This window comes from Tachypleus tridentatus, chromosome 3 (assembly GCF_004210375.1).
Source record: "Tachypleus tridentatus isolate NWPU-2018 chromosome 3, ASM421037v1, whole genome shotgun sequence".
In the NCBI taxonomy this organism is placed as follows: Eukaryota; Metazoa; Arthropoda; class Merostomata; order Xiphosura; family Limulidae; genus Tachypleus; species Tachypleus tridentatus.
In genome coordinates, this window is record NC_134827.1 from 4,352,332 (window position 1) to 4,372,594 (window position 20,263).

The 20,263-nt window shown below is 32.9% G+C and overlaps 1 protein-coding gene across 3 annotated transcripts in view; it reads right to left on the reverse strand.

The window, feature by feature from the left end:
* Positions 1 to 16,171, reverse strand: part of LOC143246236 (dual oxidase-like) — a 126,311-nt gene extending 110,140 nt beyond the window's left edge. Inside the window, exon 1 of one of the 3 annotated variants that reach the window (XM_076492605.1) lies at positions 15,840 to 16,171. In XM_076492605.1, the coding sequence (XP_076348720.1) occupies positions 15,840 to 15,918 (79 nt within the window). In that variant the 5' untranslated portion in view covers positions 15,919 to 16,171. The remainder of the gene's footprint in view (positions 1 to 15,839) is intronic. The other 2 variants (XM_076492607.1, XM_076492606.1) reach the window with 2 other exon arrangements.
* Between the last annotated feature and the right edge of the window lie 4,092 nt (positions 16,172 to 20,263).

A 20,263-nucleotide genomic window follows, 5' to 3' on the forward strand; every position in this document is an offset into this window, starting at 1 on the left:
CCTTATCTTATCTAACCGAGCCCAAAACTAAAAACTTAACGGGCTGTGTAAAGTTTAATTCAACTCTTTCCTATTATGATTTTTCTGAGAGTAAAAAAAATCATTGGTCTGTTGATAAGTAAGTAAAAGTCTACTAAGAAGTATATGTTGACATTTTCAAAAGAAAAGTACATGGTTCAGTAACAAGTCCTCAGTTTTTGATAGATATCCTACAATAAAAGTTTGGTAGAGTTACGTTGCAGCTACATTCAAATATCAAATAATTCTATATATTTTATAACTCTTCCAAAATGCACAAGATTTTTATCAAGGTTATAAAAGTGTGTGTGTGTTAAATTACCACATTTAATTCTCTTTCTTCATTTTATCTAACAAATCTTGACGAACACCAAAATTCATAAAAAAAAGTTTTAAAATCATTAGGGTTATTAGACCTACAAGATGTTTTGTTTTAGATGCTTTTGGGTGGAACAGCGTTAAGTTTCCGGACTTATAAAGCTAAAGTGGTTAGCAATAAAACAAATAACCAAACACAAGTGGTACTATGTACATAGAATATTCGCGGATCAGCTTTTAATTTTATAGGAAAAATAGTGTGATGTCCATAAACTATAATCTTATTAATTATTAACTCGAGTTAACATCATCAAATAACTAATTTTTTTTCCTTAATGATCTTGAATTTCCGCGTTATGAACTAAAGCAAAAAGGTGTCAGTCAATGTAAAAGAGAAAGGACTTGTATTTGAGCTAAAAAACAGTAACTGTGCTAAGCCAAGTTCATTTTTAGTAATTACCCTGTCAATAGTTTCAAGGGTTTTGTTTTTTATTAAAATAAATAGTACATAGTTAGCCGACTATGATAGTTGCCCGAAAAATGAATTTTTTTAATTAAGAAGTTTTTTCATGAATAAAAAGCAGATTGATTGTTTAGACAATTATGGGATTCACTTAAGTCCTAAGTATTAGAATAACGAGGTTTTATATTTGATTCCGTTATTTCAAACGTTTTAACCGTAAGTTTATGAGTGAGGATTTTGTTTTCAGTTTTCGTATACAATTTGTTCGATCAAATAAATTAAGTGTCTTATAATAGCAATTAAGGAGTTGTTTACAAATACAAGTTAAATAAATAACAGTGTTAACTTTCTCTAAAACGTTGGCTCCGTGATTCCCTTGATCAATATTATTTATATGCAGAAGAGTTTTATTTTTGTAGTCAAATAAAAAGCTACAGAATGGGCTATTTGTGCTGTGGTGGCCCGGCATGGCCAAGTAGTTAGAGCGTTCGACTCATAATCTGAGAGTGTTAGGTTCGAATCTCTGTCACACCAAACATTCTTGCTATTTCAGTCGTGGAGGCGTTATAATGTGACAGTCAATCTCACTATTCGTTGGTAAAAAATTAGCCAAAGAGTTGGCGGGAAATGGTGATAACCAGCTGTCTTTCCTCTAGTCTTACACTGCTAAATTAGGAATGGCTATCGCAGATAGCCCTCGTGTAACTTTGCACGAAATTAAAAAACAAATACAAAAAAATCTTTGCTGTAACCACCATGGGTATTGAGACCTTATTTCTAGAGTTATACGTCCCCAGACTTACTAACCCCCTTTTGTTTTTAAAACAACGAGAGTACTTTTATTTCTCGTACTGCCAGTGTCATCTAAATAACAGTTTACGCTTCACTGTCTCTGGTGGCCAATATCAACTTAACAGTTTCATGTGATATTCTTGTCAAAATGAATCAAACAAGTTATTTTAACGTCACTTAGAGGATTTAATCACACAGTAAACTAGAGTTAAGTGCTTTCGTTTATATTTTTAAAAAGGTAAAGCATTAACAAAAAATTTCAGACTACATTTTAAAAAATGTAATAAGAAAGACTGTTTGCGTTTATATACCAACAATGATGTCAAGTATGTCTTGTTAGAATGAATGGTGTAATTAAGTTAAGTCATGTAAGCAGGTCTGACAGTTCGTTCGTCCAGTAATTCAGGAATGAATGACAAAATCTGATTTTAATATGTGGATTATGATTAACAAGTTCTAAGCACTTAAATTATCTTACCTTCGCTTACTGACAGAAAGATTAACATAGATACAAAACTTTTTTTTTAAATTATCTTAAAATTTTGAGATTATGGGTTTAGATATTTCTAAGCACTATATTATGGAATAGGCTTAAACCTTTTGAGGTTATGATACAAGGGATTGGGTTTAGATGGTCCTAACCGTAGGATTATCGAATAGAGGATTGAGTTTAGGTATTATTAAGCATTGGATTATGGTAAGGAAACTGGGTTCAGATATATTCATGGGCATTCAGGTTGTTGAAGATAGTGTGAATGTTACTGCGTGAATGTGTGAATGAAATACGTGAAACATTAATGTAATAGTACACTAAGCTTTATTTTACGTATTTGCACTACGCTTTAATGATGCAAAAGATGTTAGATTTCGATATAACAGCAACAGTTAGTAGTATATAGAAATGATTATATGTGACTAGGCGCAGCTGCACATCAGTCCCATAATATAATACAATTTAATAAAAATATTAGGTAGTAGAATTCTAGGGCCTCTCACGAGTACACAGAATAGTGTACTCGCGTTGTATAACCATAGCAACTTTTGCACGACAACTAATGATTACGGTAACGGGAATTTAATCCGTAACCGTAAAAAAACTAATAGTCTTCCTCTTTATTAAATCGTAATATTTTTATTACAAAATATTTGAAAACGTATTTTTAATTCTGTATCACAATCCCTAGTGGCACAGCGGATTGCCTGCAGACTAACAACGGTAGAAACCGGATTTAGATACCCATAGTGGGCAAATCACAGGTATCCTATCGTGTAGCTTTGTGCTTAACTACAAACACATAAACAAATGTATTACGAAGTCAACTTTGCCTACCGAGTTTGTTATAAGGCACTTATTTACAAGCTTATTTGCAAGCTAATTTACTGGGTTGTCCACAACCAAATATTAGTTTTTTTTGTTCGTTTGTTATTGTTTGTTTTGTTTTTTTTAAAGAAAAAGGCTTACGTATCACCTAATCCAGCGTTTCCCAAAAAGCGAAGCGCAAGTGGTTTTAGTAGAGTCCATAGTGCAATAATGCAGAATTAAACATCTATATATGTGTTTGTTATTAATGGAGTTAATAAGTAATTACCACAACACATATAGCATTGTAATACGTATCCGTGTAATAAATTGCGTCACTGAACTCACTCTTTCACTCATTAAAAGAAAGGGGGGTCGCGCCAAAAACCATGTTTATTAAAGGGGCATAGATGGCAAAAATTTAGGAAACTCTGATCTAATTCTTTTACGCTTACTTAAATTTAGCCATAAACACACTATTCTGAAAAGTTAATAACGAACGTGTTACGTTAACTTACAGAAGTTTCTACGGAATGACTGACTGCCCTTTAACTGATGAAAAAAAAAAAGTAAAAAATTACGAGGTCTGGCTGCTCAAGCTAAATGCAGTAAAAGCTGAAATTCCCTGTCTGGTAAATTCTTACGGTTGTTTCCAAGGGGAAAACCATTCAACCATAGCAACAGTTCTTTTGTCGTCATTAATTTAGGTGCTCCACTTTTGTCGTGACTGCCTTCAGTAAACAAGTTTGACATGTTTTTTTTTTAGCTATGATAAAATTTTTAACGGATCAAAGTTTTTATTTTCGGAATTTAAGCATCCTAAGTTTTTAATAATAGACTCGTCGTTCGCTATCACTTTTAAGTTCTTTGTTTTTCCTTTCGTCTTCAGCCCAAAAATACAGAAATCAAAAACATTCGTTACATTATATAATTAGAAGTAGCGCTTAAGTTAGGTTTTCTCTATCTATTTTGGTATTTCTAACAATTTGTTTCGTAAATATATTCGCAAATATTACGTAGTACAAAATCAATCGTTTACAATTTACATAAATGATAAACAAAAGTTGTGTTTGTTTTTCAGCACAATGAGCGATCTGTACTCTGCCCGAAATCCGATTTTTACCATTATGAGCGCTCAGGCTTTTGGTTGAGCCATTGATATACCTACGCAAAACTTTAACTCCCAGAAATGTTAATCTTCGTCCAGAAACAATTTTCCTGTTGTTTTAAGCTGGGCCTACAAAGTACAAGGTAAATTGTTTATTCAACTGGATCTTACGCCTAAATGAACATCAGTTCTACCATGAAGTTCGTTTGCTGCTCAATTATTATTTGAATGTTTAAAAACTCCGTAACTTCCATGGTAGTGGTGAATTGTCTGACCTATATTTGTAACACTTTGCTTTAAAATACTTGGATCCAATCAAAGACATATGACACCAGATGTTCAACTGTAACAGTAAACAGACTATCAGTACAGAAGCATTTTGGTCAATGCTTTGACTTATGCTTTCTCGTAATTACATTGATGATATTGATAAAGGCGCAATTAGTAAATTAGTAAAGTTAGCTAATGATTTTACAATCTCCGATTTTTTTAGTAACGAAAATATTAAGGTACCACAATGATGTGGATCGATTGATAAGTTAGACATATATTTAGCAAATGAAAACATATTCGGGATATAATTTGCATCACACAGTTAATATAAACCAGAAACAATTCAATAGCATAACTGAAGAAAAATATTATGGCATAGTGGTGAATAAATCGCTTAAGTCATTGAAGCACTGCTCTGTCGTTAAAACACAAATTTTATTCCTGGATAGTATGTTTCATTTTTTAATTGCTTAAGTTGTAAAAGTACAGAAAATGGCCATTATTCCCTTCAAACTTTGCTTTTGTGACCTGGATAATGAAATTTAGAAATCAACATATTTTCTATGTAAAAACGGACAAATTTGCACATTTTCATTTACATTAGGTCTGAATAAAACAACATATGAATCAAGATTTTCATGTATTTTCATGAATAAAAATGTTTAGAAGCGAGTAGCTTTTCGAGATATGCGACTGTAATTTAAATCACTCTTATGTATCAGCCCCCAAATATAGTCTTCCTTCATGTTTTCGTTATACGATCCTTGGTAGCGGCGTTTAAAGTCCAGTATATCTTGGTGGAAGCGTTCATCTTGCTCCTCTGAGTATGCTCTCAGGTTCTCCTTGAATTTATCAAGATGAGCATCAAGGATGTGGACTTTCAGGGACATCCTGCAACTCATTTTGCCGTAGTTCTTCACCAGAGCCTCAACCAGTTCCACATAACTTTCGGCCTTGTGATTGCCCAAGAAGCCCCGAACCATTGCGACAAAGCTGCCCCAAGCGTTTTTTCTTCCTTCCTACTAAGCTTCTTGGGGAATTCAGTGCACTTCAAGGTTTTCTTTATTTGTGGTCCAACAAAGACACCAGCTTTAACCTTTGCCTCAGACAGCTTAGGGAAGAAGTCTCGAAGGTACTTGAAGGCTAAAGACTCCTTATCAAGAGCTGTGACAAATTGTTTCATAAGGCTCAATTTTATGTGCAATGGTGGGAACAACACCTTCTGGAGGTCCACTAGAGGTTTACACTTGACATTGTGCCTCCTCACAGAGAATTCAGTCCGTTGTGGCACTGGGGTGTCCCTGTTGTCCCAAAGGCAAAGATAACAGGGAAACTTGGTAAAGCCTCTTTGGAGACCTATTAGAAATGCCACCATTTTGAAGTCTCCGATAACCTCCCAGCCATACTCATCATACCTCAAGGCTTCTAGCAAGGTCTTGACGCTGTTGGATTCCTCTTTGAGACGCACCAAATGAGCCAGGGGGAAGAGGCGGATACTTATTCCCGTTATGGAGCAGCACAGCTTTGAGGCTTCTGGATAAACTATCAATGAAGACGCGCCACTCGTTTGAGTTACAGGCAATTCCAATTGCCTCACACAGACCGGATACATTTTCGCAGAATCAGATCCCATCTTGACGAGTGAAGAAGCTTGAAAAATGTCGGTGACGCTTCTTCTGACTTGCGACTTGCACAATTTTATTTAACAAATCCCACTCTTTGAGCCTAAATGTCAAAAGCTCAGCATTCGACTATGTTAGACCAAGATCTCTGATCAAGTCATTGAGGTCTCTTTGGTTGGGGTAATATGGGTTTCTCTCACCAGCTGCACCTCTGAAATTGTATTCTGGATCTTCAACGTCTACCTCCTCTTATGATTTGCTGTTATCTTCTGAGGATGGCTGCTTTCTGTCTGGTGGAGTGGGTATAGGGAGCTCAGGGCAGTGTGGCACTGGGACAGTGGATGATGGAAGGTCCGAATACATGATAGCAGATGCATTCTTGCCAGCCCAACGTTTGGAAGGGCTACCAAACCATGCATAAGTAGCAATTGCTTGAGTGGTCAGTGGGTTCAAGCCAAAATCTTTGAATAACGAACTTTATGGCTCTCTTTTCCCCTCTGTACCATCCTACAAAAGAGCAAAATAAAATTGTTATTATGAAGAATAAATTTACTTCATTCACAGCTAATGTGTAAGAGGTTCATACAAAAATATTTTATAGGTGATATTTTTATACTATTGGAAATTTAAAAAAATATATAAATTAAAAGGTATTTAAATTTTAAAAGGTCTAAAATTTGTATAAGATAAAATCTTACTATTCAAGCAAGCAAAAATTGTCCGTCTTACCTTTTAGAATTTTTTTTTTTTTTTTGCAGTGCTCACAAGTAAAATGAGGTCCTCAGGGTTTATCTTGATCCCCGACAGGAATGCCGAAATATACCTTGCAGGCTTCACACATTTTAGCAGATGCTGTCACAGAGTATTTTTCGCTCTTGCCTTGATAAATTGGTCACATACATAGCAGAACGTGTCTGGAGGATGCTTGCAGATTATTGATACTATCTCTGATAAAATCAGATAGGTCTATGTGCTCACTTAGGCAGTTAGAACTAAACTGAAATGGTGAGCCCCTATATATATTACTATGGAAAGTTCTAGAAAATTCTAAAAGGATCTTAAAAATTTTCGTAAATTCTACAACATTCTAGAAAGTTCTTGAAAATTCTTGTAAGTTTGAGAAAATTCTCTATCAGCTACTCAGCACTGAATGTTTTGGAAATTAGGTAAATTTGAAAATTTCATTACCCAGATCACAAAAGCAAAGTTTGAAGAGAAAAATAGGTCTTTTTCATTTACTTTAGGCATAAGCAATTGGAAAATAACACTTTCTGTCCAAAAACAAGAAAAAGTAAAAATGTTTTTACACAGTGTTATGTATAGACATACTGATTACAAGCCAAAGACAAGAGGTAATTATATTTCTATCTACAACACTAGTTAGGTCTCACTTGGAATACTGCGTACATTTTTAGGCTCTTTATGTAAAACATGAAGCTGGCTTATTGGAGAGAGTTTGTTTGAAATTAAGCAAAAAGCTACACAGTGTACTATTTGTGCTCTGCCCACCACACTTATCGAAACCCGGTTTCTTGCGTTGTAAGTCCGCTACTGGAGGGGGTGGCTATTGAGAAGGATTGCTACTAGAATGATCTAAGAAATTAAAGTATTATTTTACAAATTATTTTCTCGAGAAAAGAAAAGTTAAAAAAGTGATCTTGTTAAAGGTTAAAAGTTTATTCAGGGGCTCGACAGAATGAAGGCCTCTAATTTTTGGTGCTGTATTCTAAAGACAGCAGGTGTATAAGATACAAGGTTAGAATGTGGGAAAACAGAATAAGTACCATTTAAGACAATTTTATTTTTCGAACAAAATACTTGTCGTCGGCAGTAGTGGAACCTAGCACCTTACAGAATTCTAAGAGGTGTATTAATAATTTCACGAAAAGTAAAAGGTGGATTTAACTTTTCATCTTTCCCAAGGGTAGGTGTGCAAGTAAAGTTATGTAGTCCATATATCATGTTATTAATGATCGTTTTATATTTTGTTTGCGTAAAAATATATTTAACAACTGCACCTGAACAATAAGTTAAAATACACTGATTTGATCGAGATACTCACAAACACATTGCTTTTATTTTATGCACGAGAATTTCAGTAAGATTCCTAACATAAATCTTGAGTACTAATTCTCAGTCTTCCTGAACAAATAGGAAGTATTGGATGTTAAACAGGAACTTGAATGTATAAGATATTAATATCCGTTATTTCTCAGTTGTAAAATATTTTAATTTTAAAATAGTATCATAGCGTAGGTTTAAACTGGGCCTGACGTAGCTGAAAGGTTGCTTGTTTTTTAATTTCGCGCAAAGCTACACGCGGACTATCTGCGATAGCCGTTCCAAATTTCGCACAAAACCATATATAGAGGGAAGACTGATAATCATCACCACACACCGCCAACTCTTGGGCTACTCTTTTACCAACAAATAACGTGATTTGCCGTTGCATTATAACGACTCCACGGCTGAAAAGGCGTGGATGTTTAGTGTGACGGAGATTCGAACTCGCGACCCTTATATTACGAGTCGAGTACCTTAACCACTTTGCCACGCTGGGCTCCGCTTAATCCTTAACGCTTCGGGCTATGAATCCGAGATTTCATAATGATTCGCGTCTCTTTGGCTCAAGTTCATGTGCTGTATTTTAGAGACGTAGGTACAGTTATAAGAGATACTTATAAATACACACAAATACTGGCGGTGGATGGTGTTAAGTCCTAGCTGCCTTCCATCTAGTTTTATTAGTTCAAAATTAGAGACAACTACATAGTTGTAAGTAGTTTACGTGTAGCTTTGCACGAATAACCAAAACAAAGTGTTTCAACTAACTCATAAAAAATACTTGCAGTCCTGAATTAACTTACATACAATGATCTTTTTTGTTTCACTTTAGTTACGAGAGCTTTATTAACCTCGTTACGAAGCGCAACATTTGGGTTGGCTGAATATTATTTTAAAATGTATATCTCTAAACATCTAGGACATACACGAAGCACTATACGTAAAGCAACGATATGTACATATACTTTGTGTATGAGCACTTCAGTAATAGATGAAGCATGAAAGTCATTATCTAAAACTAATTTCAAAATATGTATATCATAAAACTTTATAAGACATGCACATGTATATATAACGCTTGACAGAAATTGCAAAATAATCTTTAAACATGCATTTTATTTTACAAGTGACGCCAAGCTGATATTTGACAGAGTTTGTTTTTTTACAAAAATTCTAGATTTCACTTCGTTCTAAGAATCTACAAACACTGATCCCAAGGACAAAATAGTTCATATAACACATAACTTGTGTTTTACTTGCTGACAAATTTACCTCTTTCATGATAGAGAAGTCAAAATTTATTAATACTTATACGTGCACATCTACGGATCTTCCAGATACGCAAAATATCAAAACCAAAAGATCAAAACATGAACCATAAATATTTCATAATATGCATTAATCGCCTATATTTATGTAACTTATGACTACGCAGAAACAAGAGTTCGAAAAGTGTGCCATTAATCTGGGAAGGTCTTCTCAGACTTATTGTGAAAGTAAACAAATCTTCATCGAAACTTGTTGAACTAAGCTGTTAGGGTTCATCAGGAGCTACATGTAAACATATAAACTATCACTAACTGTCAGTGCCCTTCTGTGCCTGTCTTACATTCGTTTTCAGAATGATTCACGAAAGTTTTTGCTGTTTTCTCAGTGGATATTTTAGACACGGGAGTGTACATTTCATCTACTAATCCTAGTCGTGACATCATAAAAAGACAACAAAAAAACAACCCCCTAACATTTAAAGTTACCTTCACCGGGTAACATTTACAGTATTTGTTAGTAATACTTGTAAACTAGTTCCGCACGGTGCACACGTATTTATATAGACTTACAATATTTACCTATCGTTCCAGTCAATCTAGGGCCAAGAATAAGTGTATATGCAAACCTTCTATTAGCATGAACATTTTTTAAACTCAATTTCGTAGACAGTTGTTGTTTCAAACCTCAAGAATACAAGTTGTCCACATTAAAATAATAAATGGCGTCCTTTCATTGATTTGGCTTCCTGGCCTTGCTTTTGAACTATTGTAATGTAATGCCTATTGTAATATAAATTATAATTATTATTATTCCTTAATAACTTATACTCCAATAGAGCTTTCTCACCCATTTCTTCCAACTTGGCTTTGATGGTTTAAATTATATAAAACTGAATAAAACATGTTTAGTTGAGTGAAATAAGTATAATGACAAACACATCAATCAGGTTGTTAGCAATACTATAAACAATGTAAACTATCAGTAAATGAATTATAAAAAGAACATCTAAATGAAGATTCAATGTGTTCTCAAAATAGTCAGCCGTCTTGTCTGTATCACGAGCAATTTAATACTTGTAAGAATATGAAATTTGTGAAACAAATGGACTTTATATAAAACAAGCAAACGAGACACAAATATTGTATATTCCTTTGAAATATATTTCATCTCCACTTTTTCACTAACGATATCTAAATACAGTTTGCACATTAATATCATAGATTTGTATTTGATTTCGAATATTCTATTCCATAGAAGCGACAGCACAACAGGAAAGAATAACTGCTTCACAGTCGAGTTCACCAATGTGCAGAAGTGATCCAGTTGACTATACATCAAACTAGTAGATATATAACCAAGCATATGATGACTCAGCAACTTAGACGTAAATGCAAGTAATACATTAAAAAAAAAACCTATGGAAATGAAAATTATCAATATAACTTATGAGCATCAACTATTACAACTTGCACTCTAAACTGAACATTACTGATAATAATTCAGAGAAAGTTAGGCTCAATGAATTTTTCTCTTTTTGTAGCTGGCTTGGCTACTACGTTAACTACAAATCTTAATTATAAATTCGAAAATATTCAATCCACTTAATTCCAAGAAATAAAATTACGTTAACTATATACTGTAGATACGTTAAAATAAGTTTTTCTTCATACGTTATTTATAAGGTATAAAATTAGCTTAAACACTTTTGTGTGCGCGCGCGTGTGTATTAATGTAAAGATTTGATTGTAAGCATTCCAATTTTGTTTTCTACTTCTTTGTAAATGAAAAGATAATGATAAAATATGTGGGCTTACTTGATGATGTTGTGAGCTACTTCTGTAATGTAAACTACGAAAGTTTTTACCATAATCAATGGCATATGTAGGTAGAGGGAGCTGCTCTGCTCCAGGGTCCATGGTCTTAAGGGATGCCTATTGATAATTTTATTCTATGTAAAATTTCATGGGATGTAGGGCCTACAAACATCATTAGCCATCATTTCAGTTAAAGAGTTGATTTCGAATAAAACAACTGACATTAACTGTTTCCTGTCTAATTACATTAAAATTAAATTACGCTTGTATGGCACTGGTTTTATATTTTCTTTATTTCTTCAGAACAAAGAAACTCTCTCTGGAATGCAAAAGGAGTAACATGCCGTTACACGGTTTTTAAAAGAGATCCAAAATTTGAGAGCTTTCGGATAGTTCGCTATCTTCTTCATGAGAATAAACGGATTTTTGTCTTTTTTTTTTTAAACCTTTGCAACTGTTGTGTACGATTCTGTGTGCTGACTTCCTACCCAGATGTCATTACAAGCAAGACTGTGTGTGTGCGTGTTTTTAAAGCAAAGCCACATCGGGCTATCTGCTGAGCCCACCGAAAGCAATCGAACCCCTGATTTTAGCGTTTTAAATCCGTAGACATACCGCTATACTAGCGGGAGGCTACACGCAAGACAACTCCGATGTACCAATAATGCATTTTACTATTAGAACATACATGTACATATGTATGTAAAAAGTATTATAGCCACAGTAAATCAGTCAATTGTTCCATTCTTAAATTTTTACAACTATTTTCTTCAACTATTGATAACTGACTGATAACAAAGTCGTTGAAAAACCGTTACACATCACTCCAAACGTTCTCTGAGAACTAACCAAAGGAAATTTTATTTGTTTCAGCGTTTATGATAGAATAAGGGTAAATAACCTTTTGCTTAGCTACCTGCGCATAGTCTAACTAAATTTTCAACTGATATATTAGAGCAATGGTCCCCAGTAGACACCCCACAGATCACATTAGGCCATCGCAAACCTGATTCGTGGCCCTCATTACAAAGTAAGCAAAGCTCTTTTGGGGACATGATATTTTTCCCAACAAATTCAGATCTGGCTCTTGGCTTTATCTAAAGTGGCCCAGTATGAAAAAAATACTTAGGGATCATTGAACTAGAGTGAAGGTTATTACTTGCTAGTCAACACCATCCAGTGGTAATTCTCGAGTTTCTCTTATTCAACCGATACTTGGATTGGATCGTCACTTTCATAAAACACCAAAGTGCAGAAAACGTTCTTGCTGTTATTGGGACTCGAGCCATGAACTCTCAGATTCAGAGCCTCAACACGCAAACAACTGACCAACAAAATGCGATATACAGTAAGTTTAAAATTTTTGCCTATGTACGTGTATTGGGCATGCAAATAGAAATATCGAGAGATATGCATTAATTTTCAAATACTATTTGTGTATAAACTGAAATAAAAAACATTTAGGGTTGTGAAATATTTAATAAAATTATCACACTATTATTGGTCCGCTTATACACACACACACACACACACACACACGTTGTTTTTACACGTCAATGACTTAAAATTATAAGTAAATGAACATTCTGAAGGGATTGCCAGTGAAAAATCTACAGTCAGGACATTGTGTTGTTCCATCTAACTTCTCCGGCCGACAAACAAAAAGGTAGTGTTTATTGAATCGTGAACTTTACACATTGGATCGGAATATTAGTATAGAACGCTCTTCGTAAATCCCAAGAGACGATATTAATTTAAACTGCCTAAAAATAAGTGAAGCCTTATTAATTAATAGAGTTTCTGGCATAGAGTTAGATCTTTTCTGACCTTTGTTTAAAGCTATGATTGACGAACTGTTGTATGCATACGTATAATTGGTGTGTTTGTCCACAGAGAAACATGCCGTTTCTCTATTGCTCCTTCTTTTAAACACTTACACTTTTCAGATTAATATCTTAGTTCAATACAACCCAGACTTTTTTTCTATTTTTTAAGAATTTTTAAGAATTTTAATAAGCCAAAGGTCCAAGAACCAAAAAATGTATATTTTGCGCTACGACGTAGTCAGATTTATGGAAATCGAGATAAAAATTGGCATAAATGTAAATTTTTATGTAATCAATACATTAACGCACAATAAAGTTGGGCCTCCAAGTGGCACAACGGTATGCCTACGGACTCACATCGCTAGGAACCGGGTTTCGATATCCTTAGTGAGCAGAGCAGATAGTCCAATGGGTCGCTTTTGTGCGTGATTCCATACAAACATGCAATAAGGTTGGATTTGCTCATTTTGAGTCTTTTTTACGAGAGGTCAGAGCACACAGAAAAACATAATTTCTGGTTTTTTGTTAAATTACTCAGCCATATTTTGGTCAATTTACATGGGATTTAGTACAAATATACTTTTATACATATCCCACATAATGACCAATAAAAAGGGTGGACTTGCCTATTTTTAGTAATTAGAAGATGAGGAGAGTCAAAATTCTACCAAAAAGCGTAATTTTGGGGGTTTGTTTTTTTGACAATTACTCCACCATATTTCAGCCAATTTGTTACAAATAAATATTTTTGGTCATTTTAGGTGGTCAAAAGGTTAAATAAACTCATAATATTTAGAGGTTTTAACCAATTACTTAATCTTGTTTTGACAAATTAATATAGAATTTGGAATGAGTGTAATCTTTGCAGGTTCCAAACAGAGATATAGATAATTTTTCGGCGAGAAAGTACAGTTGAGGGTTTGAATTATGCATGTGTATGTCAACCAATTAAGACGGGATTTGGTACAAGGACACTTTCTTATAGATCCTACGCAATGATACAGACAGTTTTCGAATTTTCTGTGTTTCTCACGATTCTTTTGGTGTCAAAACTGGTCATGTTGGGGTTGCGTGGCGGAGACATGATGCATTCGGCAAATGTTGGCCTCTTTAATATAATATTGCTATTATGATATTGCAAAAGCAAGCCTAACATATATATTAGAATTATGTATTGCATGTGTACATTACCATGCAGAATAATTCAAATTGTAATGTTGTAAATTATTTTAGAATTATGAGAATTTTATCATTCATGAACCTTTTGTTGTTTCCATCTGATGTTGTGTTAACCTTTAATCGAGGTCAAGCATATCTACAAACCAGACTCATGTCGCCAACTAAACCTATAAATCTACATATTTATGACCCAATTAGTTTGTTCAAGTTACTATTGATGTTAGGTATCATTTCCAACACCACTGATTTCTGTTCAACAAGATTTAATGTACGTTGTGTTATTTTCAGACATGTTGTTTTGCTAGTTTTGGTTTAGTAGGTTTTTCATTTGTTCATCATTCTCATCTCATAATAGCTAGTTAACTCTTGTTAAGTTCATCTAATCAAATACCAATGTACCCATCCGCTAGTTTTTCGAGCTTTCTAAATTTCTCGCTGCTCATTGGTATGTCTGCTGGCTCACACTGCCAAAGCCAGGGATCAATGCTCATGGTGAGTATAACATAGATAATTCACTGTGTTTTGCTTTGTACTTAACAATAAACAAAAAATACGCTAGATAATAAGTTTGCTGATTGTAGTTGGTGAACCTGATGATGCCTGGTTAACCTAAAGAAACGTAACCGTACAAACGACAACCTGTTTATTATTGGATAAACAACTTTTACAGCAGTATCATTTTGAAATACGAAGGTGAATGAAGATCAGCTATGCCTTACTTCCAAAACACATACTTTAGGAAATTGTTATATTTAATTATGGCTAGCGCACAGAAGAAACAAATTTGTATACAGAAAGAAAAAATTGTTTCCAGTAAAATGTGTAACTTTCTTAGTTTTGAATCTAACTATACAAGTAGCCTGTTGATAACATGGAACAAACTTCAAACAGGTCGGGGAAATGCATATATTATTTAAATTTTCAGTGGCATTAGCACTTTTTACGACTCATTTAAATGTTCTCGTGTCTTGTTCACGTTTGAACACAGATATAACTTTTTCCACAACTCAAGTAATAAGAAGTCCTGTCTCGTAGGAAATGGCGACGTTAACAAAGAATTATCTCTCTTGTCTTCCTCTTGTCACTGTTCATCATTTCATTACATCACGCTCGTTGACCAATCAAGCGCCAGGTAAACAGTAGAACACTGTACGGGTCCGGTCACTGTCCTATAAACACTCTGAAACAGTAAATATTCTAACTTTTCGCTTAATCTGGGGTTTACTGTTGTTAGTTTCAATGATGAATCCAACACAGGGAGTTATAAAGTTTGCTTATATTTAAAACTTATAAAAAATGTAACCTTCCAATGCACCTTTAAAAGTAACCTTTTGATTGTTGAACCTAAAACATATCGTTACAGAAATGTTCAGTTTTATTGTAATACACATGTTAAAGATACATCGCAGAATACAAAAGTGTTGATTAATACACATAGTAAAAAAAAAAACAAATAACTATCGATAAAACATCAATTATACTTGTTTGTAATTACAAATCTAAAACAAAAATATCGTAAAAATATAACAGAAAAATCAACCACGTAAAAAAATCAAAATTACCCAAACTGTAAACACTACAGGTGATTACCTGCCATATTTTTTTTTAATCACAATCGATACAAAATTACCCAAATTGTAAGCAATATACGCTATCACTTATTATAACAATAATTAAAATAACAATAAAAATTTCTTAGCATTTTTTTTTTATTGCTACTAAATGTTATACCTTTTTGCCACTATATCTTGAATAATTTCGAAACAAGAAAAAAAAAAGTGCAGTCTACTTACCCTTTTTACTTTTGACTAGAAAAATGTGTATGAATAATACCCAACAGAGAGCAACTTGTTTTAAGAAACAAAATCTCATCCTGAAGCGGAGAAATCCGATACTAGTTTACAATAATTAAAGTTATAACTACAAAATTAGAAAAGTGTTAATTTAATCATTAACTAACTACTTTTTTCTCAAGAAACACGCACTTGAAAGAACATAAGTTTGCACATTAGTATTAGACTTCTAAAAAGAACTGTAAGTTTTAAGTAGCAAGTAGATTGGCACAGATTTGTCTTCGATTGTAAAGTATTGCTCGTTCGACAAGACCAACAGGTGTTCTGCCACAAGCCCTTTCGTAACGGTGTATTATGCGAAAAACCCGGTTACTTTCTCGTGACCTAAGGCATGAAATTGTATGAAACGCAAACCCAGTCAAAGTAAATTTTTGACTTGTGTAACTCTTAACAAAAGAAGAAAAGGAACAAATTAAAAACTCTTTCGTGTCCAGCACATTTAATTTAAAATAATATTGTAACTCGCATTCTCTTTTTAACAATACTATTCTCATTGTTCTTAAAAAGGTTTGATTATTTTGATAATTAAAGATATTGTTGAACGTCCTACTGAAGATCTTATAATCTGTGTTTAGATAATACTATATTTAAATGCTAATTTTATTAACAATATATATGATAATTTTGTCATAAGGAAGAAAAAAGTAATGTTATTTTATTTTCTTTTTGATTACTAGACACAAAATAAACACATTATAGCAACACATACACATCGCCAGGGGATAATTACAATGTTTTTGGAATATCTCTTTCATTCTTAAAGATATATCAATAAAATATGTAACTTATCAGAATAAAAGCTAAGCGTTGTTCTTGTTTCACTATTTTTGACTATTTACATTCAACTGCTTTTATTGCCTCTCTGTGGCACAACAGAAGATCTGCTTACTCACACTGTTAAAAAACAGATTTTGATACTCGCGGTGGGCAGAATGTAGATACTCCATTATGCAGGTTTGTGCTTAACTTGCACACATTCACTTTTTTTTAAATAATTTTTTTTACTATTACCATGATTACACTAATTAGTTTAGAGATATTTCAAAATGTTTGCTTATTTAGGGTAATTTGGTACACTGTAACTGAAATATTGTTTATTTCATCTGAGAGTTTGGAAATTTTGAAAATTATCTTTATGTTTCCATTATCCATTAGTGAAAGTTTTTCTCTATAGTAGAAAAAAAAAGTCAATGTCTATAGTAACATTGACGTGTTAAAAAATGCAACTTCAGACATATTTTGTGGCAAATATCTATGAGCAGAACTCTCTTACTTAATTTACACGTATATTCAAATTAAAATGTTCTCAAAAAATTTTATAAATTTACCTGATATTTGCTATGCATAATATTAGAAAAATCCAAGGAGTAAAAAATAACTTAAGAAACTAAAAGCATTCTACGGCATTTAGTGTAGTCGAAGTGTTCTTCAGTTTGTCACGTTTTATAAAAATGCCTTTAAACTGAATGAAAAATCTCCATTTTGTATATTTTATGCAGAAACAATTAGTAAAACAACTTTACTGTTTCTGAAAATATCTATTATATTGCTTCTGTAGCCAGAAATATTGTCTTTTCACTCCACTACCTTTTTATGGTGACTTTCTTACCTTTACGATAATTACTTGTTTTATGCAATTATTTGCATTTCAGATTTATATCACAGTAATAATTTCATAAACTTCTTGAAGTACAAAATACTAATTTTTTATCATTAATAAGAGCTTTGTTTGTATTTTTGTGCTAAGCGCAAAGTTGTTGTTTTCTTCATTTTTAAGTTTCGAGGTAGTTTTCCGTAGTTCTCGAACGCTATCAAAGGTTTTTACTTTCCTGTATTGTTTTGTTAAAATCTTTATCATCTCATTACTTCAACTTTTCTATCATTCAGAATAATATCATCAGATCATTATTCCAACAACAACAACATAAAATCAGCTGTCTTTCCTCATTAGCATTTCTTATACAATTTATGCTCACTTATAGCAGATACAAAAAGACATTTGGTTGTTGTTGTTTTTTGCTTGCCATAAAAAGTCATTTTTTAACGTCCCCGATTGGTGAGCAATTGTGTGACGTTCTCAGACCACCCAGTTTAATTCCGTTACAGCTATGTGTTCCACTTTTTCTTTGTGTGGGTAACAGTCTTTAAAAGAGAAAGTTCTTGCCTATGAACTATAAATAATATTTCATACCGTCAACAAAGTCGATTATAAATCATTAAAGAAGTTAACAGATGAAATTGTAATGAACTTCTGATCAGAATTAAAATTTGCTTTATAAATTAACCAGTAAAACCAGTTCTACATAACTAACTGACTACAAGTACGAAAAACCAATAGAGCAGAACACTGAAGTCTACAATAATTAGAATGCATGAACTATCAGTTAGATACTCTCGCAGTTAGGAATGTTTCTTAGGGATCTCCTGGTGGCGCAAAGTAAGTTTCAAGACTTACAACACTCGAATATGGAATTTGTTGCCATCCTATGAATAGAACACAAATATCCCATCGTGTAATTGTTTGCTAAACTAATAACAAATATTTAAACAAAACACCTTTAGAACTTTAGGTTTAAAATTCGTATATTAAACTAAAAATAGAAAAATATCACAAGTTTAAACATAAATTCAATAGTTATTCAAATTAAATACAAACATTACATTCAATACAATATTTACTGAGACTATCTATAAGAAAATAAAGTAGGTCATTTCTTACAACACCGTTAAAACTGTTAACCTTATTCGCGATATCGTTTATTGGTACCGCATATTTTATCTCAACTAAAAGTTAAGTATTGCTGCAGATATGCAAAGGGAAGTTCAATTACAAAAAAGTTGTCAGAGCTTACTGTAGAAAACCTACTTTAATTCCTTTAGGATTAAGCCATTTACGAATACAAGAGCACTTTGACATAATGTGAAAAAAGCAAGCTTACTCACACATATATATATACGCTCTTTCTATCTTTTGTTTTAAAAATGAACCATTATGTGTACGCTTCTTTTTCTACATAAAATTTTGGCATAGGTACAACTATTCCAGATAAAAGTATTTTCTAAATATATTTAAAAAAATTATAATAAATCTTAAATCTTTGTTTTTAAAAATGAATATAGAACCCCATAATTATTAAAATTGACTTTGGATAACTTTTCCGACTCTTCCAAAACAAACGTCCTTTTTTTGCCTTAATATACTAGTTCTGCATATGTTTATTAATAAATTCATTCAGAATAAAGCTATCTTGTATAATCATGATTTCTTTTATTCGTAAAAAAACAGTTAATAATATTTTCAATACTTTAAAGCTGAAAATATTCATAAATATTAAATTTGCTTAATTGCAGTTAGGACTTCTTTAAACTAATCACTAATCAATCAATATTATCCACAGTCATATCTGTCTAGCATAGTCTCTAATCAGATAGAATATGTATTTATGATCACAGATGTAAAGCAAACAAAAATCAGACCTTACATAATTAATCTCTCGGTGGACTCAGCAGATAGTCCAATGTGGCTTTGCTATAAGAAAACAAACACACATATAATTAATCGAGAGGATGCCAGTTCCAATATTGATTAGCGTAGCAAAAGATGACGTGGTAATAACAACGAAAAGTCATATAAGCTTTTTAGACAGTTTTCGGTGGCAATACCACAACGATTCAATTGAAAACCTGTTATTTTTTGTTTTTGCGATTTATTCGTGTCTCGTTAAAAGTACTTAATTTTAAATAAAAAGTTCCATGCAACTCAACTCAATTTTCTACACTTTCTGAACTGTCCTATATATATATGTATTCTGATAGTGAAGGCCTTAAAATACGTTAATAAATATGTTAATTTCTGCTTTTAAAGTTCAAACCAATAGCAGAATAGAAACCTTGAGATTAATATATAGGAATGTTTATTCATCTTTGCTAAATGAATATCTGCAATATGTTCACTGTGTGAATCAACTCCAAACTTTATGTGTTACAAGCTTAACGCTGATCCCTCCAGAGAATCTTGAAGGACTGAAGAATTATAAGTTCTCATATGTAAACGTACATCATTTTGTTATCCTTTGGCTGCACATTAAAATTCACTTTAAATTCAATGCATTAGTTAACACTTACCTTTGTTAACATTGGCCATATTTGGGTCAGAGCAGTTAAATTGGAGATGTTAAAAGCTTACTTAAAGAATTTACTTTTGTGATCGATAAAGAAAGAACTATAGTTGTGGAAGTAATGTGTCGCAACTTTAAGTCTCACGGCTTACAATGGTAAGATTCGGGTTATGATACCGCTTGACTGGAAGAGCATAATTAATCCATTGTGCACCTATGTACCATTAACAAGCAAACAAAACAAAC